Source organism: Astatotilapia calliptera, chromosome 3, assembly GCF_964374335.1.
Source record: "Astatotilapia calliptera chromosome 3, fAstCal68.1, whole genome shotgun sequence".
NCBI classification, from domain to species: Eukaryota; Metazoa; Chordata; class Actinopteri; order Cichliformes; family Cichlidae; genus Astatotilapia; species Astatotilapia calliptera.
The window spans coordinates 62,642,367-62,669,686 of record NC_137424.1 but is presented as its reverse complement, the minus strand read 5'-3'; the positions used below and the strand labels follow the sequence as shown (position 1 = coordinate 62,669,686).

At 38.1% G+C, this 27,320-nt stretch overlaps 2 protein-coding genes and 1 long non-coding RNA gene across 5 annotated transcripts; all 3 read right to left on the bottom strand.

Moving 5' to 3' along the window:
- Nucleotides 1-2,711: 2,711 nt before the first annotated feature.
- On the bottom strand, nucleotides 2,712-7,184 carry LOC145422311 (uncharacterized). 2 transcript variants are annotated; one of them, XM_080293523.1, is made up of 6 exons: nucleotides 6,668-7,184; nucleotides 6,350-6,486; nucleotides 6,038-6,260; nucleotides 5,390-5,919; nucleotides 5,099-5,235; nucleotides 2,712-5,012 (listed from the first exon to the last, which is right to left on the bottom strand). In XM_080293523.1, exons 4-6 carry the CDS (start codon nucleotides 5,840-5,842, stop codon nucleotides 4,424-4,426), a joined length of 1,179 nt encoding a protein of 392 aa, XP_080149649.1. In that variant the 5' UTR covers nucleotides 5,843-5,919; nucleotides 6,038-6,260; nucleotides 6,350-6,486; nucleotides 6,668-7,184; the 3' UTR covers nucleotides 2,712-4,423. The 2 variants fall into 2 exon arrangements, with proteins under 2 accessions (XP_080149649.1, XP_080149654.1); XM_080293528.1 differs by having other exon boundaries at nucleotides 6,072-6,260.
- Nucleotides 7,185-8,214: 1,030 nt separating this feature from the next.
- On the bottom strand, nucleotides 8,215-12,948 carry LOC145423436 (uncharacterized). The gene is made up of 2 exons (XM_080295885.1): nucleotides 8,614-12,948; nucleotides 8,215-8,453 (listed from the first exon to the last, which is right to left on the bottom strand). The coding sequence occupies exons 1-2, from the start codon at nucleotides 12,946-12,948 to the stop codon at nucleotides 8,343-8,345; spliced, it is 4,446 nt and encodes a 1,481-aa protein (XP_080152011.1). The 3' UTR covers nucleotides 8,215-8,342.
- A 1,592-nt stretch (nucleotides 12,949-14,540) lies between these two features.
- On the bottom strand, nucleotides 14,541-21,626 carry LOC145422313 (uncharacterized). Of its 2 annotated transcripts, XR_013903613.1 has the most exons (7): nucleotides 21,578-21,626; nucleotides 20,587-20,618; nucleotides 19,435-19,461; nucleotides 15,480-16,447; nucleotides 15,175-15,259; nucleotides 14,732-14,811; nucleotides 14,594-14,612 (listed from the first exon to the last, which is right to left on the bottom strand). It is a non-coding gene; the product is annotated as an uncharacterized LOC145422313 (long non-coding RNA). The 2 variants fall into 2 exon arrangements; XR_013903609.1 differs by lacking the exon at nucleotides 15,175-15,259 and having other exon boundaries at nucleotides 14,541-14,612.
- Between the last annotated feature and the right edge of the window lie 5,694 nt (nucleotides 21,627-27,320).

The following is a 27,320-nucleotide window of genomic DNA, read 5'->3' as shown; positions in this document are numbered from 1 at the left end:
AATAGTATAAAAAGCAGAAATATTATAATTTAGCACAAATAGTATAAAAAGCAGAAATACTACATTTAGTAGAAATACTATGTTTTAGCACAAATAGTATAAAAAGCAGAAATATTATAATTTAGCACAAATAGTATAAAAAGCAGAAATATTATAATTTAGCACAAATAGTATAAAAAGCAGAAATACTACATTTAGTAGAAATACTATGTTTTAGCACAAATAGTATAAAAAGCAGAAATATTATAATTTAGCACAAATAGTATAAAAAGCAGAAATATTATAATTTAGCACAAATAGTATAAAAAGCAGAAATATTATAATTTAGCACAAATAGTATAAAAAGCAGAAATATTATAATTTAGCACAAATAGTATAAAAAGCAGAAATATTATAATTTAGCACAAATAGTATAAAAAGCAGAAATATTATAATTTAGCACAAATAGTATAAAAAGCAGAAATATTATAATTTAGCACAAATAGTATAAAAAGCAGAAATACTACATTTAGTAGAAATACTATGTTTTAGCACAAATAGTATAAAAAGCAGAAATATTATAATTTAGCACAAATAGTATAAAAAGCAGAAATATTATAATTTAGCACAAATAGTATAAAAAGCAGAAATATTATAATTTAGCACAAATAGTATAAAAAGCAGAAATACTACATTTAGTAGAAATACTATGTTTTAGCACAAATAGTATAATAAAGCAGAAATACTATAATTTAGCAGAAATACTGTATTTAGCACAAGTACCGAAAAGTACCAGAAATACTATGATTTAGCAGAATAGCAATAACTTACAAAATTACAAATATGGAGGCATATTGAAACAGAAATGCAGAGAGGGACACACAAACACAGGCTCTAATCCAGTCAATCAGTCTAACTATATTCAATTTAAATCCTACAATGACATGCTGCCAAATAAGGGCAGGGTCCTCTCTCTCCCACTAAACACACACACACACACACACACACACACACACACACACACACACACACACACACACAGACAGACACAGAGGGAGAGAGCTGCTGAATTTAAATCCACCAATCAGAGTGGCTGTTTACATTTTCCCGCCAAAAAAGGTGCATCTTTTTACACACGCAGCACAGAGAGGCACAGGATTATTGCAGTCTATTTCTCATAGTGAGGACTCCCCTCAAACAAATGACCATAATTTCCTAACCGTAGGGGCTAGAGCGGTCATTCTTACACCGTTTTGTTCAGAAGAGATGGGGGAATCTTCCAGTGTTTACAATTTATCATTAAAATATGAATTATTAAAGATATTTGACTTGTAATGCACCATAACTGAGTAGAGCGAAGCAAAAACTGCCTTGACTTGCCCTCAAACAACGCTTTCTAACTCGAAATCTATTTGGAGTATCGATATCATTCTTTCACCGTAAGAGACAGCAGGCTTTGGTGAACAATCATGGAAATTTTCAGGTCTCTGTGGAAATCCAACAAAAAGTTATGACGAGAGAAAAAAGTGGTTCATTTCCACAGTTTGAAATCTGAAGAAATCTGAGCGAAGGACGAATTTCCTACCCTCAAACAAGTCCAACTCATTTCAGAACGGTAATAGGTGAGAAAGAAATTCTTGAATTGTGAGCGTCAGGGGTGTCTGAAGATATTCGGGGACAAGCCTCATGTCTTAACTTTGCTTCGTTAAGGAGATATGACGATTCGAATATGCCTCTCATTACAGAAATCCAGCGGTGATTTTGAACAAGCTCTCCATTCACTTTATATGGAGAGTTTTCTGACCTTGTGTTAGTCTGAGGAGATTTGCAAAAATTCTATAAATCCCACAACAATGATGGTGACATTTTCTGAAAGCCAGCAAAAATACCTACGTTTTGATGTATGATTTGTGGAAGTTGAGTGAAAATTGAGCAAGTAGCAGGAAGTTGTTCGGACATGAAGTGAAAATTGCAAAACCTTCAGTGGCACACTGGAAGCCAAGAGCATAGCAACCATAACAACACATGTATTTTGTGAAAAATCACAATTTTGCAACTCAAAACTTTAAGAGGCATAAAAGTAAAACAGTAGAAGATTTGAAAAAGCTGAATCATACCTGAATAGCCCAATAATTTGTGAACATTTTAAAATTTGAATGGTTGTTCTAGGTGAAAATATGAGGAAGTAGTTAAGTTTCAAAAACAAGCAAATTTTAGCAGAATTGCTGAAGTTTCCCATTCATTTCAATGGGACAAATTAAAGGAAAAAAGTGGAATATTTTAAAAAGTATAATAGTTAAAAATAGCAAAAGTCATAGCCGGCATTAGCAAAAATAGCTGAATAGTTTAAAGTTTGAACGGTGAAAATCGGCTGAAAATTGTGGAAGTAGTTCCACGGCGAAAAGTGTACGGAAGTCCTAAGAATAATAATAAAGAATAAAGAGAAACAGGAACTCAATAGTGTGGATGCTTAAAGCATCCACACAACTAGAAAAATTTGCATTTCCTGCGAAAATGCAGTGTGGATGCTTAAAGCTGAAGCTGTATGCAAAAAGTAGCTGAAAAAGCTGAAAAGTTGCAGAAATTGTAAAAACTTTGCAGAAGCAAAGGAACTTTGCTAAAATGGAATAACTTAGCAGAACTGCAATCACTTAGAGGAAACTGTAAAGCTGAAGCTGTCTGCTGAAAATAGTTGAAAATAGCTGAAGAAGCTGAAGAAATCAAAGTCAGCGTTTAAAAAGTTGTTGAAATTTTAATAACTTTGCAGAAGAACATCAAGTTAGCAAAAATGTAATAACTTAGCAGAAATGCAATAACTTAGAAGAAACATAACAATTCAGCAGAAATGTTGTAGTTTACCAGAAGCTACAACTTAGCAGAAATGTAATAATTTATTAAAAAATTAATAACTTGGCAGAAATATTACAACTTACCAGAACTGCTATAATTTTGCAGAAATGTAATTATTAGGAAAAAAATGTATACAGATAACAGCTGAAAACGATGACGTAACCTCAAAGTTACTTGTTTAACTGTGAAAAATGACCAGAAACATTAGAAAAGAAAGAAAACCAATTCAATTCAATTTATATAGCAACAAATCACAACAAAAGTCGCCTTAAGGCGCTTCATAGATACAGAGAAAAACCCAACAATCATATGACATATGACCCCCTATGAGCAAGCACTTTGGCGACAGTGGGAAGGAAAAACTCCCTTTTAACAGGAAGAAACCTCCAGCAGAACCAGGCTCAGGGAGGGGCGGCCATCTGCTGCGACCGGTTGGGGTGAGAGAAGGAAGACAGGAATACCAGCCAGCAGATAAACTGATGTGAAACAAAACCAAGGTAAAATTGCAGAATTTACACAGTTGGTGAAAGGTAAAAATGGCAACAAAAAAACCCCAAACAAACAAACAAAAAAAACAAACAAACAACATTTAGTTAATAAGTGCACAAGATGATTCGATGATAAATATGGTGAATAATAATCACTGCCCTGCGTTAGAGAGTGACTTATGATGATGTATTAATTGGCTTAACTTTACCTCTAACAGCTTTTCACATAGTGCTGTGACCAGGGTGAAATCCATCATAAAGTAACTGTAAACAGTAGAACCATTAGCATGAATGTTATGGTTCTACTCTGATCAAAACTCAAGTCAGCTGTGTGACCTGATATAAAATGATAAAGAGGAACACATATAAATGACCTTTATGAACTTTTCAAAATGACTTTATATGTCTGACCCATTATCTATATATATTAGAGCAGATGTGGAAAACCACTGTTAGACCTACTCTATACTAACACAAACACAGTCAAAAATTCATTGCTAGTGTGACATGTGGTCCTTTTTGCCTTTGACCAATGATATGCTGGTTACTTGGACCAGTTTAGTATTTGCTGTCACAGAGGAATGTTAACCATAAATCCAAAAGACAAAACTGAAAAAATATGTTAATTGCAAACATGTTTTTGCTTAGTAAGAGGATTGAAATTACATGGAAACTGTCACCTTAAAGCCTCATTGTAAATATCATCACAAACAGATGTTTTCCACACGGTTAACAAAGCTCCACCACATCCAATCACTGCATATAAATCTAAAAGAAAACAACAACAAATAAAATGTAATTAACACAAGTGAAGTCTAAGGAGCTTGGAAAGAAAAGCGTCTGGACTTCTTTGAGTTCCTTGAAGACGTTTCACCTCTCATCCGAGAAGCTTCTTCAGTTCTAAGGGTCAATGGTGGAGAGTCCCAGATTTAAACCCAGTGGGAGTTTCCCCCCAAAGAGGGACAAAGAACCCCCTGATGATCCTCTACCTAATCACATGAGCCAAGGTGTGAAAGTGGGTGTGGGTCCCAATCAGCCAGGGTTTCGGGTGAGCTCATTGTGAAACCTGGCCCCACCCTATCATGTGATTTCCCGAGGTCAGGAAATCACCCACGCCCACTCCCAGGATGTGAGTGGACGTTACGGTGTCTGGGGAGGGAACTCAAAACTGGATTATAGATGGCAGACAGTTGGTGTCGTAAACCACCGCCTCTGTTTAAAGATGGTCGCTCACAGTGGACGTAAATGGCTTCTTTCACTCCTCCATCTGTCCAAAATGTGAACATTGGCATCCTCAAAGACTGACCTTTGTCCTTTAGATGCAGATGGACTGCTGAGTCTTGTCCTGTGGAGGTGGCTCTTCTATGTTGTGCCATGTGCTTGTGAAGTGGCTGTTTGGTCTCTCCGATGTAGAAGTCTGGGCATTCCTCGCTGCACTGTACAGCGTACACCACATTGTTAAGTTTGTGTTTAGGAGTTTTGTCTTTCGGGTGAACCAGTTTCTGTCTGAGTGTGTTACTGGGTCTGAAGTACACTGGGATGTCGTATTTGGAGAAAACTCTCCTGAGTTTTTCTGATACACCGGCTACATAGGGGATGACAATGTTGTTGTGTCTGTCTTTCTTATCCTCCCTCGCTGGTGTCTGATGTTCTTTTCTGTGAAGCTGGAATGCAGGCACACTGGACGAGCTTATTCTAAAAAATACAGAAAAAGGAACATTTTAGTTGTGTTAAGGCCTAAAAACTACAAATAAGTTATACAATGAACAATATTGAAATACCTTATAGGTGCTGCAGGCCATATAACCAGAATCCAGAGCAATCTCACACTCACATGATGGTGAGGAAAGACATGAGCTCTGCAGTGAGGTTTGAATGTCTCAGTTGGAACACTGAAGAACTCAGAAGACAGCAATACCTGCACAGAGAGACAGAGTAGAAAAAGCATAGATTTGTAATCCATAATGTGAATTAAAACTCAAAAAGTGTCAACAAGTATAATCATTTGAGTGTGGAATTATTTATGCAATAAACAGGATTTAAATTAATTAATTGAATTAAAAAACACTGACATGTGTCCTAATTACTCCAAGTTTGTGTTCCAGAGGGTGATGGGAGTCAAAGAGGAGGTACTGGTCCGTGTGTGTGGGCTTCCGGTAAACTTCGATGTTGAGTTTGCCGTTCTCTTCAATGTGCATAGCGCAGTCCAGGAAAAGCAAACAGTCGTCCTTTGTGTCTTCCCTGGTGAACTTGATGTTTTTATCCACGGTGTTAATGTGCGCAGTGAAGGATTCCACTTCTTGCCTTTTGATTTTGACCCAGGTGTCATCTACATATCTGTACCAGTGGCTGGGTACTCTTCCGTTGAAAGAGCCAAGAGCCTTCCTTTCCACTTCCTCCATGTAAAGGTTGGCTACAACAGGTGACACAGGGGAACCCATGGCACAGCCATGTTTTTGTCTGTAGAAACCCTCGTTGTATTTGAAATATGTAGTGGTGAGGCAGAGGTCTAACAGTGTGCACATCTGATCGGGTGTGAAGTTGGTCCTGTCTTCCAAGGAGCTGTCTTCTTGCAGTCGTTTTCTGACAGTCTCCACTGCCTCTGTAGTGGGTATGCAAGTGAAGAGAGAGACTACATCAAAGGACATCATGAGAACCTTCACAGACATGACACAAGGGAAGACTTTTGATTTAATAACTAAGCTTAAAACAAGTGTTACCTTTGAATATTTGTGGGAAAAATCTGATGCTAACCCAAGAATACAAAGCCACACTGGAAATGATGACAGGCTTGCAGCCCTCTGTCTTCCTGGAGTGAGGTGCCCGATCAGTAGAAGTGAATTGACAGAAGTCAGTGTCTGTAAGAGTGGCCAAACACTGATACTCTGTCCACTTGCGTAGAGTCTAAGAAGCTGGAATGCAGGCACACTGGACGAGCTTGTTCTAAAAAATACAGAAAAAGGAACATTTTTTTTGTCTGTAGAAACCCTAAAAACTACAAATAAGTTATACAATGAACAATGTTGAAATACCTTATAGGTGCTGCAGGCCACATAACCAGAATCCAGAGCAATCTCACACTCACATGATGGTGAGGAAAGACATGAGCTCTGCAATGAGGTTTGAAGGCCTCAGTTGGGACACGGAAGAACTCAGAAGACAGCAATACCTGCACAGAGAGACAGAGTAGAAAAAGCATAGATTTGTAATCCATAATGTGAATTAAAACTCAAAAAGTGTCAACAAGTATAATCATTTGAGTGTGGAATTATTTATGCACTAAACAGGATTTTAATTAATTAATTGAATTAAAAACACTGCCATTTTTTATCAAAGATAAAGAATCATACCTCTCTCTGCTCTGAGGATCACTGAGCATCTCTGACAGGAAATAGTTTCCTCAGTATGAGTCATCATTGATGGTCTCAGAGGTGTGTAGTGTGGTAGCATGATGATGGTCTCCAGATCAGGCAGGAGGTCAGGTGATGGGTGTGTCATCTTCTCCATTGAAGACACACTGGTATGGCAATTCATAACACAGCAGTCTCCTTGTGGCATGTAGTTATCTGTGCAGTCCAGCACTGATGGATCAGGTTTGGCTCAGCAGTTCATGAAGATGGTGTCTGAAAAAATATATCTAACAAAACACGTGCTTATAACACCACCCACCCAGCTCAGCCCCCAAGTGTCTATGTAATGCTGGTATGGGGTGTCGGTTACTAAGTCTAATTAGTGCATCAGAAAGCGGGGGCTACACCTAAAGCCCACACTTTTTGATGTCTTTGTTTATTAGCAGCTTTTTCCAGCTGCTCAGAGAATTCTGACTTGGCCTTTATCCACCCAAACCCAAACCCACCCGGATAAAGGCCAAGTCAAACTCACACACCATACCAGCATTACATAGACACTTGGGGGCTGATCTGGGTGGGTGGTGTTAAACTGTAATCGGGAACTTTCAGAAAACTATCCATTTACTTCTAAATCAGTTTTTATACATATTCTGTAAGCTGTACTAATGTTTTTCTCTACATAATGTATCATTATAGACATCTCTGGTAGCGTAAAGATAGTTTATAACTTTTGACATTTTTTACCTGTAAAACATGATAAGCAAAACCTCATTCATCACAAAAACTTTTGATTCTACAAAAGCTACTATAATCAAGAAAATATAATTGTCTGTATTTATTCATGTGAGCCATAATAAATACCTGCATTTATGTGGGATTTATTTATTTACTATTTCATATTTTCAAGCCCTTGGAGGGGAAGATCTCGTTTGTTGAGCTACATACGTCACAGTAAAAAGATTTAGTCATTTAAAACATGAGAATAAAAGAAATGATGTTGGTTTAATAAATGTTGCAGCACATTTCAGATCAGAGGTGCATGATAGCAGATGTTCTGTGCTCTGCATGAAGTTCAGCAATGATTTGGTGAAATGATTAATAACATTGCAATAAGAAAGGGTCTTCTGACAGACAGAGTAGGGAAGACCCTTTTTTCAATGAAAAATCTTTTTCATGCTCTACAATCAGTAAACTCTGTAACAAACATGATCTGTAATTGTTTCAAAACTCACCAGACGACTTCATGATTGGCTCGAGGACAGGACACAAAAGACAGGGTTGTGGTAACTGTAATATGATCTCAGAACACCTGAATACAGACATTTCTGTGGCTGAGAAATAAAAATGAGGTCAAGCAGGGTGTTCTTGTCTGTAGTGGCAGAAGTGATCAGCTGTGAATACCCTCTCGACTGAAACTGCTCCAGAATCTGTTTTCTTCCACTCTGCAACTGGTTCTCATTAAAATCTCCACACACAATTATTGGGTGACAGTCCATTATTTCAAGTGAATCTAAAAGACTTACCAGGTTTTGCATGAATGATGTCAAACTGTAGTCAGGGGGTCTGTACACAACAGCAATGAGTGCAGGGAATGGAGCCTGAACCTTCAACACTAAAAACTCAAGATCAGTGACATTATGCAGATACTGTTTTACCTGAACCTGAAAATGATTCCTCAAATACACAACAACTCCCCCACCACTTCTGCTGGCCATGTGAGGAAAGTTTGTGTAGGACACATGTCTGTTGCGTTTGAACATGGTGTAGCCATCCAAATGAAGACTGTCTGCAACAAAGGAGCCTTGAAGGTGAGACTCAGTGAGACACAAAACATCTGCTAAACACATTTCATGATGACTCTTGATGTCACTGATGTGAGATGGCAAACCCTCTGTATTGTGATGGATCAGTGTAAGAGTGTCAAGTCTGCTGGCTGTTTCTCTGACCTGAAGAAGAGGCATCATTTCCTCAACACTGGCTTGTCTCATGGTTTGGAGCGCTGCAGTTACCTCGGGATTGGAGTAAATCTTTTTCTCATCCAAGTCCTGCAAATAGAGTCCACTGAGAGATGTCACCCTGCTGAGAGCAACGTAAGCCATACCTGGTTCAAAAATGTTCTTCATTGAAACTACAGCTGTCTGTGTTGTAAGACCCTGAGTTTTGTGAATTGTGCAAGCGAATGCTAGCTTTACAGGAAACTGTCTGCGTACTGCTCCTTTAAACTTCAGACTCTCCTCTGCTCTCTCAATGTAAACAAGATCATCAGATGCTGAATTAGCACTGCGGTTGTGTCTCATAGGCTGCCGGTTGTCCATCCTGAGCCCCAGTTTAATTATGTGTCCATCATTTTCAGATCTCACCACCTTTATCAGTATACCAAAAGCACCGTTGACTAAACCGTTTAGTGTGTCCAAGTTTCTGGTCAGCATGACTCGAGCTCCTTCAGCAACATTCAGAGTGTCAGGTAAATCATTTCTCCCACCTGTAAATGGTTTGTCTCTTCGTTCCATTCTGCCTGTACATTTATCCTTCTGGAAATCGTCTGCATTGATGATTATAATGTTTGAATGAAGCTTCTTCAGGGTATCTGTGTTGTGGGATTCCACATTCTTGTTGGTGGCATAAATGTGTAAGACCTCAGTTGGACATTCTTCTGGTGCAGTCACAGCCTGTGACAACAAATCTCTGTCGCACTGAGAAAGCTCATCTGTCTTTTCTTTGACTCTAATCCTGTTCAGCATCTCTGCAAAGGCCACATCATCTTTCTGACGCATGATCTCGGTTAGAGTGATCATCTGAAAATGCTCCTGCCATAGGTCAATCTGTTCTGGATCGTAAACACAGAGAGGTTTAGACTGTCGCACTGGTGGCAGCTGGTAAAAATCTCCAACAGCTAAAACTGACATTCCACCAAAAGGTCTCTGAGTGCCTTTGATTTGTTTCAGTCTTGCATCCACATAAGCAAAAAGGGGTTTTGAAACCATTGAAATCTCATCAATAACAATAATTTCAGCATTCATCAGCTCAGATCTGACTTCATCCAGTTGGTTACCAAGTCCTTGAATGGGAGGTTTCAGACTCCTGGGTAGTTTCAGTAGAGAATGTAATGTAGAGCCATTGATAGAAAAAGCTGCTGTACCGGTAAATGAAGTCAGTAAAACAGTTGGATTTGATATGTCAGCTTCTTCTGCATTAGCAGGCAGTCTGCTCAGGATCTTTGATGCTTCAGAATGAATACACTTAATCAGATGTGACTTTCCAGTTCCTGCACCACCGTTGATATAGAAGAAAAATGGATCTGGGTTCAAACCACAAACTCGCTGAATACACCAGTCTCTTATGGCATAGAACACGCAGGCCTGCTTCTGGTTCAGATTCTGATACATTACACGTACCACGGCTGGATCTACTGCAGGTTGTTCTCTGACGGCTCTGATCTTTGTTACAGCATCAGACTGACGACTGTAGTCGGGAACATTCTCCTGTTCGTTCTCATCATCAGAATGTCTCTCAGGAAGATTCTCATCACATTGCAGCCTCACAACTTCAGATTCAGGAGCAAGATTACACCATTCATCAATCACAACATCCCTATTTTGTTCAAACTCTTCCAGTGCACTCTCAATATCCTCAGAGTTCTTCTCATACTTGTCTTTATTTCTTTTCACAACCCTTTTCACAGACTCACTGTGGTCTGAACATGGAAGTCGTACAAAACCTGAGTTGTAGAAGGACTGATAGGTTTGGAACCCTTGTGGTTTCAGTTCCTGCTCTGATCTGTGTGGAAGGTAAAGTCTCAACAGTCGACCATAATATTGCTCAGGATCTTTTTCCTGTGAACAGTGGTAATATCTGATTACAGCTGGTTTATCATTCTTTCGCCTTTGTACAAATCCAAGCTGGTTTAGAAGAGGAAGCACATCTTTTCCTTCATTTGGACCACTCACCAACCTGCACAAGGCAGCAAAATCAGCCAGTGACATTTCCTCATATTCTGGGGTCTCAGGTCTGCATTTGTATTTATCACTCAAACTTGTCATCCAAATATTACAACTGTCATGTGTTGTGCTTTCCAGGAAGCTCATGGGGCGACTCATTTTTACTGGGTTATCATCTGTTGGTACAAATACAACACTGCGGGAACATTTTTTCATTTTTAGGCCACAGACTCGAGTCACACACTCCTGTGCGCTGATTTCTCTCTTTTTTGAGTAAGCCTGCATCACAGCTCTCATTTCATCACATTCATTGACGGTGTTCTTATCAGAGTTGTCAATAACTGTCTTCAGGTATTCAGAGAGGCCAGATTCTTTCTTTGTTATATATTTACAGAGGTATTCTATACATGAATAGGCATTCAAAATGAATGAGACATCTAAATTAGAGTTCCAGGCTTCAAGCAGGTCTGGGTTGTAATTGTTGATCCAACACTCATTTGGGTCACGTTTCAGAATCAGAGCTGTTTTCTTGTTTATGTCTTGGAGGCATTGTTCATACTCATTCATTGTCAAGTTGCATCGTGACAGAATCTGCTCTATGGTGAGGGAAGCAGCTTCAGGTTCCTTCAGCAGGTTCAACAAAGGTCTGAGTTTGGCTTTTGCAGCTTCAGTGTCTGAATCCTCATCCTGTCTCACAATCATTGTTCTTGTGGCTGGTGGTTTGGGAAACCCAAATCTACAACCAGAGTTCACACTCTTAAAGCATGTCTTTGTGTGGTTTTTGCTGTGCTTTTGTAGCTCAGTGACTTTTTTGTGCAGTTCAGGTTGTTTTTCTGGATCAGGGAGTTGAGCTGAGATGTATCTGTCCACAAAGTCACAGACAGTTTGGTCATCATCCACATCTGCTTCTACCTTTTCTCGAATCCACAGCAACATGTGTATATGTGGACTACCTCTGTGCTGGAACTCAACTCTGTAAAAGTAATCAATGATCTCACCAAGGGGCTGTGCAGGAGAAAAAAGCAAATCTCTGAACAAAGCCTCAACACGTTTATCAAACATTCGCATGGTGGTTACTGGATTTGATCTTAGAATTTCACACTTTTCTGACCAGTCCAGGGCTTCAAAATCAACCTCTTCACCTTGCTGTCTCTTTATTGCTTGAATCACTTCAGGCCATCTCATCTCAGCAGCAGAGAAAGTGACAAAGAACTGAGGTGTTCCTATTTGGCGAACCATGCTGAATAGATCTCTGGTAGTTTTCTGCCAGTAAGCTGGAGTTCCTCTGAGTGGCTGCATAAATCTGATTGCATCTTTATTTCTTACCAGCTTCTCTACTTCTGTCTTACTTTGTAACATTCCTGATGTGATTTTGCGTCCATCTTTGGTCATAGTTTTACCTTTCCTTAGCTGTATTGTCATGCTGGAATTAGCCAAATGTATTTCAGTGACAAACTGTGAGAAAAACAGGTAATTTGTGTCTTTAGCAAATCTTGCATCAATGTTGAAAAGCCTTGACTTGAAGTAAGCACTTGGTGTGAGCTTGAGACGTCTCTTTTCATCCAGTGTATTCTGACCAGTAGGAAACTGCACAGGAAATGCCATGGCTTCCAAATGAGGAGTTCTGAAGAAGCTAACAGGATTGTTTCTTTCTGCAGGAGCCACACAATATGTGTTATCAGTGAAACAGAGAATCTCTTCTGAAATGTCTACAGGCTGCAGACAACTTTCTAGAGCAAAACCTCCATTGTTCAAATCACTTTCTGGTTCATCTGGATTTTGTTCCTCTGGTTGTTCATCACAGGATTGCATATTAATATCTTGGTCACTTTGAGACTCACTTTCGCACAAAAGGGCATCTTTTTCATAGTTGTCAATTTCCATTAAATCTGCTTCATTATAATCATCACTTGCCATGCTGGCTTCATCACTGCTGTCATCATCAGGTAACGTTGGATCACAAAGCAATGCATCATCTCTGATAACAATATCTGTGTACTGTGGATGAATTTGTTTCAGTTTACGCAGAGCTTGAATGAGTTTAGACCAGGTGACAGTCTGGAACAGCTGATGGCCTTTGTAGCACAGTCGTCTTTTCAATTTCACCCTCATGATCTGTGATTGGCTTCTGATCCTCGGTAAACTGTCAACTGTTTGTTGGACCTCAGATGGTACACACACCACATTACCACGTATGAGTCTCTGTCTCCCCTTTGGAAGAGGAATAATCTTAGCAAATGGTATGCATTTGGCAATCAGATGTCTCTCCAAAATGTTGAGATCACAAAGTTCAGCTGGAATATCCTGCAGTTCTAAACCATTAACAGCAGCAAGCCTGGGCATGCATCCACTTTTGAGGGAACTGTGACACGTGTGACAGATATACTCTTTTTTTCTCTCAACAGGAAAGCTGCAGTGATCATTACATGCTTCATCACACACATGAACAAATTTACCAGTTAGACACTGCTGAGCTACAGTCTGGTGTTTTGAGTAATTTTGTCTTTTGCAGATTTTCACCTGATTAGGAAAAGAAGCTTTTAGACAAACAGTACAAACATAAGATGGTGCTGACTTAATGTTTGATCTGAAACGAGATATGGCCTCATTCATTAAAGTGTTCTCTGGATGACACTGTAAAGTCTCAGTTGGTCGATGCATCTGCCGATATTTCCGTTTTATATTCATTGCACATCTGATATTATGCATCTGTCTGAAAGAAAAACCGTTCCAATATTTTACTCTCATTCGTTCTCTCATATTGTCCTTGTGTTGTTGCTGAAATTGTTTTTCTTCTCCATAACGCTTAGTCATATAAGATCGTTTTTTCTGTTTAAAATCTTCGCTTTTTTTATATAGGTTATATACATATGACCTCATGTAAGCTTTATGTTTCTCTCTGAATCCAGCACAAGTTCTGTATATTCTTCTTATACGCTCTTTCTGCTTATCTCTGAATATGGGAGACTCTCTATACGTTCTTGTTATACGTTCCTTCTGCTTTTCTCTGAATAGGGGATTGTCTCTATATGTCCTTATGACACGTTCTCTTTTTCTCTCTCTAATTTTAGCACTTTCTCTATACATCTTTCTCAAATGTTCTCTGTGTTTCTCCTTATAGGTAGCATTTAATTTATACAGCTCATTTTTGTACAGACTCCTTTTATGTCTGTGATCAGGATCATTACACTTCTTAGTTGAATTTCTTTTCTTTGTCTTGAAGCTTTCATCAAACCTGTACATCTGCCTTTCTTTCGTCTTCTGATTTTCCTTTCGTTGTGGTAGCTTTTGTTGGGCTAATAATCTTCTCCTCATTTTTTGCCTTTCCTGTTTATTACGTTTCAGCAGTTTATCTGAGAGTTCCTCTGTTATCTTAGTTGAACTGGAGGCACTGTTTGAATCATTCTGAGGAACAGAATCTGGTGTTACCGGAGTTTCTCTCACAGAAGATGCAGAGGTTTTCTTTTCAAAATAATCAGAATGATGTTTTTTTCCGGGAGCAGCTGTCTCATTTGAAGAATCAACTCTGGATGACATTACTTCACTGGTTAAATCTTTGGTCACAGGTTTCCGTGTCTGCTCAGTGTATATTTCGGAGTTTAATTCATGAACACGTTCATTTAAAGCTGGTGCTGGTGCACTTGTAGCTGTTTGTCTGTATTCGGTGGTTTGATTAGCATCTCTTTGGTCAGCAGCGTTTTCACTGTGAAACTCGATGGGCTGTAGCTCATAAGTGCAGCTTGGTGCGATGCTAAACATTCTGTACAAACGTTTGATCCTGTCAATCATGTCATTAAGACGTGTGAATTTCAACATAACTGCAGTTCCACCACTTACACTTAGCGACAATGGCATACCAGTAGACTTACGTGGGTGAGGGTCAAAATATGCATATTCACCTGAAGTCAGCCTGCTAACAGCGATGACTGTTCCTCCCATGACTAGCAAAGCGTAGCGAATGTCTGAAGCCAAACACTGTAGTCCCTGTTCAAGGCTCGGAAAGTGATCTGTACCATCAAATGTGCCGTAATGAGCAAACTGAGACATGTCGACTTGATACTCGTGTGTGCGGCTGGTAACAACTGAGGGAAGTTCATCGCAGGCTAGAAACACGCTGTTCACAAACCTCAGTCTGGCATCTGAATAGACGGCATGGCCTTTGTCCAACACACGGTTTAGATCTGCTCTGGTAATAAATTCATCCTCCTGTAAGAATGACAGGAAAACCAAACTGTTAGCCATGCATTGCTGATTCCGGTACTTTCCATACCTAGGAGAAGCCTGGCTTCGGGAAGCACAGACGCTACTCACTCGTGGACTTTCACTGTTTGTAACCTGTACATGAGACTGTCCTGGAGCTTGTCCATCATGCTGTGTTTGTGCAGTTAGCTGGGGTTCAGTCTGGATTACCTGCATAACTTCAGGCTCTGGGACAGACACTGAGGGAACACCTTTCTTTACCACATCTGCATAAGACACTGTGGCTGTCTGAACACTGCTCTGCACTTCTGTGCTGGGAAAAGCTGAAACACACACCTTTACCTGCTCACTGCTCTGAGAAACATTCACCTGTTCTTTCTGCTTTTGCCATCTAAGCTTCTGGGACTGCGACCTTTGACTTTTTCTTGGCATTTTGCTGAAGTACAATCTGGAACTTATATGTGGTTATACACAAATATAAACAAAACTGAACCTTGAAACAGAAAAACTTATAACTCCTCAAGTTACTGTTAAATCTGAGAAATGTACTATTATACTATAAAATGTTTTTATGAATATATGAATAGATGTTAAAAAGCTGATTTGTACTCCAAACTCAAAAAATAAAGGAAATTCAAAGTTCTCTGGAAACAATTTGGTGCGTTTTATTGTACCTCTTTTAGAAACGGGGTTTCTTCAGCTGGATGTTCTGCAGCAGTCAGGAAACAGGAAGTCTGGGTCCTCAGGCACTTCTCGATGACAATACTAACTGAATACTTACACCGAGTGACAAAATGGGTTTGTCCTTAAATAATAGTACTATAAACTTGCAGTCAAATGTTATAGCCAATGAAACAGACTAACAGACTGGATCTAATTTATTATTTATCTGAATGTATGTATTACAAAATAACCAGATTATCTTATTACAAATAAACTTATAAAAAGGTGATATTTTATACAATTGATCAAAGTAAGCCAAACTAGCAGTCCAAACTAAAGTCTAATGCAAAATTAAAATGACAAATGTAGGGCTGTGTAAGTAGTTTCTACTATAAGTTCTACTGTACTGTAATTCTACTACTGTATATTCAACTTGTAATTTCCAGCAAAATGACTGAATGTGAGAGAGTTTAAAGACAGGAAAGAAAGAGCAGTGAGAGCAGAGATCTCTCAGAATTCTGTAACAGATAGATCAAGTTCTGGTAACTTGGATTTCTGAAAATTGGATTCTGAAAGGATTCTCAAAACTTGGATTCTCAAATTAGATAGAGCAGTAGAGATAGAGGGATACAAGATGGAATGGCTTTCAAATTAGATAGAGCGGTAGAGATAGAGGGATACAAGATAGAATGGCTTTCAAATTAGATAGAGCGGTAGAGAGAGGGATACAAGATAGAATGGCTTTCAAATTAGATAGAGCGGTAGAGATAGAGGGATACAAGATAGAATGGCTTTCAAATTAGATAGAGCGGTAGAGATAGAGGGATACAAGATAGAATGGCTTTCAAATTAGATAGAGCGGTAGAGAGAGGGATACAAGATAGAATGGCTTTCAAATTAGATAGAGTTGGGAGAGTGATAGGATAGACAGAATTGCTTATAATGATAGAGAGAGAGAGGATCTTCTGCAGCAGGTCACCTGTAAGACACAAAAGGACTGGAATTAGTCGTATTTCCAATATGCTTGGATTTACCATATTCTTCAGACTATATGGCACACCTAAAATCCTGTCATTTTCTCAAAAATATACAATGTGCCTAGTGTATCGATTCTGGTTATGCTTACTGACCTCAAACGGGATTTCTGTGGTACACAGCGCTCAAAATTCTGTCAAATATTTTAGTAATACTTCGGTAAGCTACAAAGCTGCGCTGCTTGATGTATTGTCAGAGCATTATGGCTACCATAGTCAGGACCCTCGCAGAGTAATTCGTACGGTGCTTCAACATAACATTATGGTGTGTGTACAAGGACCTGGCATGTGCTAAGAGACATGCTTATGAAGCAGATTTCAAACTGATCAACCCATGAAGAGTTTGATGGATTTGTAGATGAGGAATGAACTGAAAAAGTGAGTGTATTGTTCTGTATTTTATGTGTTACAACTGAACAGTGTTGAGAGTTGTTGTGAATGACTTGAATAAAGTTGGACTTATCTGACTGTTTGTTCGGCTTAATCTGCCTTAAAAACAGGCTTGTTTATTGACATTATGCCTTATAATCTCAAAAATACAGTACATGTAGGGCTTTAAATACTAAAGAGTTCTACAGTAAATTATTGGAGTGAACAGAATGACAATGTTTAACAAATGATGGTGGAACTGTTATAAGGACATTTTTACGTTCTATTAAAACAATAAACTAAGTCTAAACTCAAACCAAGACGTGCTGCTACAGTAACTTACTGTAAATATTATATGGTCCAACAAAACCAACACACTGAGGTTAGAGCAGACAGTTTCAGGCCACTCTGTATGAATTTTGGCAAAATGAGAAATTTGGAGACAGCTAGTTTCTACACAGCAGTTTCTACATATTTCAGTCACATTTGGGGCATGTTTGATACACAGCAATAAGCACTACACTAAATCTATAATAAACGTATCATAGCTGATATAAAGGCCTAATTACCATAATTTAGTATGATGATAATTTCTTTGTAGATCATTTCATGATAAAAAGAACAGAAGTGAGTGCTGTATCTGAGCTGTTGCATGTAAGATCTTTGCTGGAGATTCCCACATTTCTTAAACAAACAAACAAACAAACAAACATGACTTTCAGACAGTTCATCTTTTGTAAATTAGGGCAGGATTATTTTCAAAAAACAGCCTTGATAAAAAATATCAGGCCACTATAAAATGTCTTATGTTTATGTTTTCATCCCACCTATATTTTGCAAGTCATTATGACAAATTACAAAAAGCAGTTTTTAGGCAGTGATTTAAGGGAAGAAGCTTTTGAAATCCACCATGCCCTACCACCAGTGGTCTCAAACTCTGGTCGTTAAGGCCTGGTGTCCAGAAACTTTTCTATGTGTCCCTGTTGCAACACACCTGAATAACATTAGTAGGTCATTAGCAAAACTCAACAGAACGTGACTGCATGCTGAGGTGGTAATTCAGCCATTTGATTCATGTTATAGCAGCTCATGAGTGAATGAACATGATGCAATGAAAGTACTTTTAGAAGTACATTTTTCCAAACACTTAAATTACTTAAATTTGAACAGTCTTCGGGGATGCCACTTCAACACAGTCAAATTCTATACTCTCACTAATGACCTACAAATGTTATTCAGGTGTTATGTAACAGGGACACGTGGAAAAGCTTCAGGACACCGGCCCTTGAAGAGTGGAGTTTGAGACCCCTGCCCTATGTGAATATTTAATTGTCCCTAAACTGCTAGTCGTGAGCTGCTCTAATGTGAAACAAACACATATAGTTCTGTAAAGGTTTACAAAGAGATTTCTAAGGATCTGGAGACCCCAGAAAACAGAAACCCTCCCAGACGTTGTAGCTGAACAGGCAAAAACAAGTTGCCTAATAATATCTCGATGATAACCAAGAGCTGTGCTGACTAACTGCACTAAACTGAATCATCTATAGTGAGAGAAAAACACCAGCATTAAAGTCAAACATGGTGCTGTTACTGTGATGTCCCAGAGTTCCTTTACTACTTCAGGACCTACATCAACTCATCAGGTCCTGGGCTTAAGTTTAATCACACTTAGGATCTGAAGCACACAAGCAAGTCCAATTGAATGAATGAAACAAAACACTTGGTGTAAACGAATCAGTCTGGACTTTAATGAAATTAAGATACTTGGTATGACTTGAAAACCCTATCCATCCATCCATCCATCCATCCATTCGCTTCCGCTTATCCTTTTCAGGGGGCACTGGAGCCTATCCCACCTGTCATAGGGCGAGAGGCAGGGTACACCCTGGACAGGTCGCCAGTCTGTCGCAGGGCCAACACACAGGGACAGACAACCATTCGCACTCACATTCATTCGCAGATACACACCTAGTGACAATTTGGATTATTCAATTAACCTATCCCCACAAGCTGCATGTCTTTGGACGGTGGGAGGAAGCCGGAGTACCCGGAGGGAACCCACGCAAACACCGGGAGAACATGCAAACTCCACACAGAAAGACCCCGGCCTGATGTTGGAATTAAACTCAGGACCTTCTTGCTGTGCGGCAACAGTGCTAACCACCGTGGTACTTGGTATGACTTGAAAACCCTATAATTAAGACTTTTTTCTTTTCTCTTTTTGCCTGTCCTGTTTGGATCTAATTAAGACAATTCTGAAATTATAGTGGACCAAAATCAACCAGTGATGTAAACCAGTCATTACCAGTTACTGTAAATGCTTGATGGTAATTGTTGCTATCAGGGCATCCACAGCTGGGTATTAGAGACCAATATGTTTTTACATTAGACCAGGTTGTTCTGGTTCAAAAATGAAATCATCACTTTAAAACTGCTTTTTGTATTTATCCAGGTCATCCTTGTTAGATGATTTGAAACATGTGAAAAAAAGCATAAACAAAATAAATCTGCAAGGAAGAAAGACCTTTCTCAGCACTGTACTGCAGACAAAACCTTTACTTACCAGACTTGCGACGATCAGATCAGTATCCTAGAGAAAGGAAACAACACATCAGATCACTGTTTAATGACTTACACTGTTGAACCTCTTCACACACAATCCAATTTACTGTGACATGAAATAACTAGTAAGATCCTCAATTTCTTCAAGCCTTTATGAACTCACTGTAGTCTAAAGAGGACAAACTTTAGTTACAGAGTCTCACATGACGATAACATGTGTAATAAAGGCATGCATACTACAGAAGTGCAAAGAAGAGGCACCAATATTTGTTGGTACAGATTATGGCTTTTTAGCTCCATCATTTTCTATCACAAGTCAGTGCTTAATAAAGTGTGGAAAAACCACAACTGTTAGAATCAACGGAAAACCTCATTAGGTTTTAGTTCTGATCTGAATATGTAAATCCTAAAATACATGTAAATTCTGACATGTTATAGTAACAACAGTGGCACGCCATTTTTGCAATTAATTTCTTAAAAATTATAATAAAAAGTCCTTCCATTGTACCTGTTGGCAGGAATCTTTTTGTATTTTGCAATATTTCCCTTTTATATATAATTTTCAAACACATTGTATCAAGCAACTTATTAAGAAACTGATTTAAACTTAGTGTACATAAATTACACACAGGTTTTAACATACACAACATTGCCTACTCACAACTCTGGTTCTCTTAGTCTTTTATTATTGCTTAAATGTTTAACCTACCACTTCTGTTCACTCAGGCAAAAATACTTCTATAGTGGTCTGACTTTAATGTAATACATAAGCAGAATATGAGTGAAGATATAAATCAACAACTGTGGTGCTCTTAAGTGTTTAAGCTACCACTTACACTAACTCACCTAAAATGCGTTCATAGTTATGTCTGCTAGGTAAATCCATAAACAAACGGAGAACATGAACAACTGTATAAAAACAGTTGTTTGTGTTCAAACATAAAAATCAGACACAAATGGCCTGTTAAACTTCAGGGACAGTCAGAGGTCATGTGTGGGGCCTTTGCTGCTACAAGGTATAAATTCTGACCATTTGTTTTTGCCCATCAGTAAATGGTAATGTCACAAAAACCAAACTACGTTAGGTAAGTTGCTAAACATGTTACACAGTGACAATGTCATATTACTGCAGTTACAATTGCTGCTTACTTACCAACAAAGGCAAAACCGAAGTTCTGTTTCACTCTGTAACAAAAGAACAAAAATACAGAATCAGACAACTGAAATCAGCATCAGAGTCAATACTGCATCACAATCTGTAGTGGGGAAAAAAATCTGTTAAATTCTTTGTTTACAACAGCTTTACTATAAACACCCCATCTTCTCTTTCTGCACCTTATTAAAGATTTCTGTCTTTATTAAGGTGATGTGTTGTTTTATCCATCTGCAATTCCACAGAAATTCCTCATGAACGTAAAGCTCTAATACTTTGGTGCTATTACATAACACAGCAGATACCACAAGCAATGATTTGCTCGCACTGCACACTTGATCAAATGATAACATCACAGTTTCAAAGCGTGCAACAATCACAAATAATACTTGATACTATAAATGCTTGATGGTAGTTCTTCGTATCAGGGCTTCCACAGCTGGGTATTAGAGACCAGCATGTTCTCACATTAGAACAGATAGCTCTGGTTTGGTTTTCTCTGCTTCATACGTGAAATCATCACTTTAAAATGCTTTTTTGTATTTATTCATATCATCCCTGTTAGATGATTTGAAACATGTGACAAAAAAGCATGAACAAAATAAATCTGCAAGGAAGAAAGACTTTTCCCAGCACTGTACCTCAGACAAAATGAACTCACTTTAGTCTAAAGAGGGCAAAATTTAATTGCAGAGTCTCAAATGGCCTTAACATGTGTAATAAAAACAATAATTACTACAGAAATGCTTTGATAAGCCTTTAAAATTAGACATAAATGGCCTATTAAACTTCAGGGACATTTTTAGGGACACTCAGAGATCTAGTGGGGGGGGGGGGGGGGGGCCTTTACTGCTTATAAATCCTAAATGTGTTTTTGCCCATGAGCAAATGGCAAGATATCACAAAAAGCCAAACTATTGTATGTAAATTGCTAAAAATGTTACACAATCCCAATTTCATATTGCTTCAGTTACAATCACTGTTTACTTACCAGCAAAGGCAAAACCAAGCTTTATTTCACTCTGTGTAACAAAAGACAAAGAACAAAAATACAGGATCAGAAAACTCAAATCAGCATCAATACTGCATCACTCTCTGTTGTCAAAAAGATTCACTAAACTTCTTTGTTTACTACAGCTGGAATACAAACAACAACTCTCCTCTGTTTTCTTTGGTCTACATCTCATTTAAGATTGCAAAACACTCATACATGAAAAACTGCACGACATATTTTTAAGGCTTTAATATTTGAGGTGGTCTGCATTCAAATTCTACTTCCTAAAATATTACCAACTGCACATAGTATCATAGTAAATATGCTGTAGTTTTAAAATAAATATCTATGTACCATACTAATAATAATATACTGCCATATTTTATTTATGTGAAGGTGGGCTGCTGTTTATTTCATTAATTTCCCACAAAGTGAGAATTTAAACTGTGCTGCAGATTTAGGTTGGCACAAACAAGCCTTTGTTAAACAGTTCTTAAAAATTAAAGTCTACATATTAGGAGTTCTTATTATTCTTGGGCTATGTCCACACGTACACAGGTACTTTTGAAAATGGAGATTTTTCTATGCGTTTGCACCTTTCGTCCACACTTAAACGGCGTTTTCGGTCACTGAAAAACTAAAAACGCTTGCCAGAATATTTTCGAAAACTCCGTTTTTGCATTTATGCGTGGACAGGGAAACGGAGAAAACGCAGCGCCTTTTTTGACGTCACACTGTGCGCCACGTTATTGTTTCGGTGAAATGCATTTCTACAATACGGTTACTGTTAATTGTTCTCTCTGCAGTGTTTAAATGCTTACATATGCGCACACAGTTACTGTCCCCCCACAGATATGACTGGGTTCTGCTTCTATGCCCCATCTTTGTTTACCATTTCCCACCGAGGCTTCTAGACTTCTGATTGGCCAACATTTCTACACGGTTAGGAATATAGCGCCACCTGCTGCTTTGGCATGTTCCTAGCAGCGTTCTCCTTCATTTCTGCATTTATGTGTGGACGGGATTGTTTTTTAAAACAGAAACGGAAAATCTCCGTTTTCAAAAATACCCGTGTATGTGGGGACATAGCCTATGTTTAATCCTCAGTTTCTCCCCCCCTCCTTTGTCTTAATTAACCCACAAGACCTGCACACACGTGACTCTTTTTCTCCCGTGTTCGGTCAGAGGCGGTAAAATGGCTCCTTTGATCTTGCCGACAGCTGACACTGAATCTAAGATGGCGGTTCGTTAAAAACTTTACAGCATAAAGAATGAGGCTGTTTTAACCAACTGATTTGTGAAGAGAACTAACTGCACCTTATGTAACAGACTGACAAACACACCAAATGTAATTAATAAAACAACACAATAACCGTGGTTCACAGTCAAATTTTCATTTCACACTGGGCTCAAAGGAGCGCTAGGCATTAGCATCGGGTTGTTAGCTCATCAAACACTCCTTTTACATACAAAAATGACAAAGTTTCACTAAGAAAAAGCAACCACTGTGTTACTCTAATATGAGTTATACCTCGGTTGGCTTTATAAATCACTAAAAGAACTCGTTAAATCGCACAAACAGACTATAAACATTTAGGAGAGAAGAGGAGAAGCAGAGCAGCAGCACTCACCCAGAGCGGACTCAGCGAAGTGTGCGGAAAGGCGGATGTCCGGCAGTCAGGTAAAAGATGAGGCGTTCACGGGTAGTAGGAAATTCCAGTATTACACACAATGGGCATTGTAAACATCAAAAATGTAGGTGATTTTAAATATTCTATACAATATTTATTTGCTACAGAAAAAACTCGCAGAACTTTAAATCTATAACTTGAATAAATATTATTAGAAGGCTCTACTCCTGAACACCAACACCAATGAGCTGAGTTCACCAGACCTGAAAAAAAAACAACAACAACCAGTCCAGGACAGTCAGTCTGCAAAGATGTTTTAAAGACAAATATATATATATAAACATTATCCATTAAGGATTCCCCTCAAAACAAATGACTATAATTTCCTAACCGTAAGGGCTAGAACGGTCACTGCACCGTTTTGTTCAGAAGAGATGGGGGAATCTTCAAGTGTTGACAATTTATCATTAAAATGTGAGTTTTTAGAGATATATGACATGGATGACTTGTTGACTTAGAAGCCACGAATTCCCCAATATGCAAATAGTATGATTAAGCATAAATACTACATTTAGTAGAAATACTATGTTTTAGCACAAATAGTATAAAAAGCAGAAATACTGTAATTTAGCAGAAATACTATATTAAAATTAAAAATGCAAAAGACAATAAATGTCCCTAAGGACCTCTGAAGGTTAAACACAAATCCTATAAAAAGCAGAAATACTATATTAGTCACAAATTCTATAAAAAGCAGAAATAGTATATTAAGCACAAATCCTATAAAAAGCAGAAATAGTATATTAAGCACAAATCCTATAAAAAGCAGAAATAGTATATTAAGCACAAATCCTATAAAAAGCAGAACTAGTATATTAAGCAGAAATCTTATGAAATAGCAGAAATTGTATGATTTAGCACAATAGTAATAAGTTAAACAGAAAAATTGGAAAAGCAAAATGGACAGCTGAAAAAATGCTGAACATGCTGAGGGTCCCTCAAATATACTTGTTAAATGAAAAAAATCGGCAAAAAAATATAACAGCCACACAATCACAAATATGGACACATAAGGAAACACACATGCACAGAGACACACACACACAAGATCCAATTCAGTCAACCAGTCTAAATATATTGATTTTGAATCTTACAATGAGATCATCCCATTAAAAGGCTTTCTCTCTCTCTCTCTCTCTCTCTCTCTCTCTCTCTGTCACACACACACACACACACACACACACACAGAGGGAGAGAGAAGTAAGTTTCTAGGTCAGCCTGGGAGCTGCTGAATTTGAATCCACCAATCAGAGAGGCTGTGCACTTTTCCCCACCAAAACGGGTGCTTCTGTTTACACACGCAGCACAGAGAGAGACACTGGATTATTGCAGTCTATTTCTCATAGTGACGACTCCCCTCAAACAAATGACCATAATTTCCTAACCGTAGGGGCTAGAGCGGTCATTCTTACACCGTTTTGTTCAGAAGAGATGGGGGAATCTTCAAGTGTTGACAATTTATCATTAAAATATGAATTTTTAGAGATATATGACATGGATGACTTGTTGACTTAGAAGCCACGAATTCCCCAATATGCAAATTTGAATGCCTGAGGCCACATATATGATTGGCTGGCTGGGAAGCCGTGCAGGCCCTGATTTGTGGATTTGAATTCCTCAGCCCTCAGATATGATTGGCTGGCTTAGAAGCCATGAAGGCCCCAATATGCAAATTTGAATGCCTCAGGACACTTATTTGATTGGCTGGGAAACCGTGCAGGCCCTGATTTGAAAATTTGAATGTCTAAGTCCTCACAGAGGATTGGCTGCCTGGGGACCTGGCAGAAATATATAGAAATACTATGATTAAGCATAAATACTACATTTAGTAGAAATACTATGTTTTAGCACAAATACTATAAAAAGCAGAAATACTATAATTTAGCAGAAATACTATATTAAGCACAAATCCTATAAAAAGCAGAAATACTATATTAAGCACAAATTCTATAAAAAGCAGAAATACTATATTAAGCACAAATTCTATAAAAAGCAGAAATACTATATTAAGCACAAATCCTATTAAAAGCAGAAATACTATATTAAGCACAAATCTTATGAAATAGCAGAAACAGTATGATTTAGCACAATAGTAATAAGTTAAACAGAAAAATTGGAAAAGCAAAATGGACAGCTGAAAAAATGCTGAACATGCTGAGGGTCCCTCAAATATACTTGTTAAATGAAAAAATCAGCAAAAAAATGCACAGGGAGAGAGAAGTAAGTTTCTAGGTCAGCCTGGGAGCTGCTGAATTTGAATCCACCAATCAGAGAGCCTGTGTACTTTTTCCCGCCAAAACAGGTGCATCTTTTTACACACGCAGCAGAGAGAGGCACAGGATTATTGCAGCCTATTTCTCATAGTGAGGACTCCCCTCAAACAAATGACCATAATTTCCTAACCGTAGGGGCTAGAGCGGTCATTCTTACACCGTTTTGTTCAGAAGAGATGGGGGAATCTTCCAGTGTTAACAATTTATCATTAAAATGTGAATTTTTAGAGATATACGACATGGATGACTTGTTGACTTAGAAGCCACGAATTCCCCCAATATGCAAATTTGAATGCCTGAGGCCACATATATGATTGGCTGCCTGGGAAGCCGTGTAGGCCCTGATTTGTGGATTTGAATTCCTCAGCCCTCAGATATGATTGGCTGGCTTAGAAGCCATGAAGGCCCCAATATGCAAATTTGAATGCCTCAGGACACATATATGATTGGCTGGGAAACCGTGCAGGCCCTGATTTGAAAATTTGAATGTCTAAGTCCTCACAGAGGATTGGCTGCCTGGGGACCTGGCAGAAATATATAGAAATACTATGATTAAGCATAAATACTACATTTAGTAGAAATACTATGTTTTAGCACAAATACTATAAAAAGCAGAAATACTATAATTTAGCAGAAATACTATATTAAGCACAAATCCTATAAAAAGCAGAAATACTATATTAGGCACAAATCCTATAAAAAGCAGAAATAGTATGATTAAGCATAAATACTACATTTAGTAGAAATACTATGTTTTAGCACAAATAGTATAAAAAGCAGAAATATTATAATTTAGCACAAATAGTATAAAAAGCAGAACTATTATAATTTAGCACAAATAGTATAAAAAGCAGAAATACTAAATTTAGTAGAAATACTATGTTTTAGCACAAATACTATAAAAAGCAGAAATATTATAATTTAGCACAAATAGTATAAAAAGCAGAAATATTATAATTTAGCACAAATAGTATAAAAAGCAGAAATATTATAATTTAGCACAAATAGTATAAAAAGCAGAAATACTACATTTAGTAGAAATACTATGTTTTAGCACAAATAGTATAATAAAGCAGAAATACTATAATTTAGCAGAAATACTGTATTTAGCACAAGTACTGAAAAGTACCAGAAATACTATGATTTAGCAGAATAGTAATAACTTACAAAATTACAAATATGGAGGCATATTGAAACAGAAATGCAGAGAGGGACACACAAACACAGGCTCTAATCCAGTCAATCAGTCTAACTATATTCAATTTAAATCCTACAATGACATGCTGCCAAATAAGGGTAGGGTTCTCTCTCTCCCACTAAACACACACACACACACACACACACACACACACACACACACACACACACACACACACAGACAGACACAGAGGGAGAGAGCTGCCGAATTTAAATCCACCAATCAGAGTGGCTGTTTACGTTTTCCCGCCAAAAAGGTGCATCTTTTTACACACGCAGCAGAGAGAGGCACAGGATTATTGCAGTCTATTTCTCATAGTGACGACTCCCCTCAAACAAATGACCATAATTTCCTAACCGTAGGGGCTAGAACGGTCATTCTTACACCGTTTTGTTCAGAAGACATGGGGGAATCTTCCAGTGTTTACAATTTATCATTAAAATATGAATTATTAAAGATATTTGACTTCTAATGCACCATAACTGAGTAGAGCGAAGCAAAAACTGCCTTGACTTGCCCTCAAACAACGCTTTGTAACTTGAAATCTATTTGGAGTATCGATATCATTCTTTCACCGT

Bases quoted from the DNA above. Each gene is read 5' to 3' on its own strand.
- LOC145423436 (XM_080295885.1), bottom strand. From the start codon at position 12,948: ATGCCCAGGCTTGCTGCTGTTAATGGTTTAGAACTGCAGGATATTCCA. The intron at 8,454-8,613 runs GTCAGAGAAACA...CCTTTGTTGCAG, and splicing joins AAATGATGCCTCTTCTTCAG to ACAGTCTTCATTTGGATGGC.
- LOC145422311 (XM_080293523.1), bottom strand. From the start codon at position 5,842: ATGTGCACACTGTTAGACCTCTGCCTCACCACTACATATTTCAAATAC. The intron at 5,236-5,389 runs GTCAGTGTTTTT...CTCTCTGTGCAG, and splicing joins TTGGAGTAATTAGGACACAT to GTATTGCTGTCTTCTGAGTT. The intron at 5,013-5,098 runs GTATTTCAATAT...TGTATTTTTTAG, and splicing joins TGGCCTGCAGCACCTATAAG to AATAAGCTCGTCCAGTGTGC.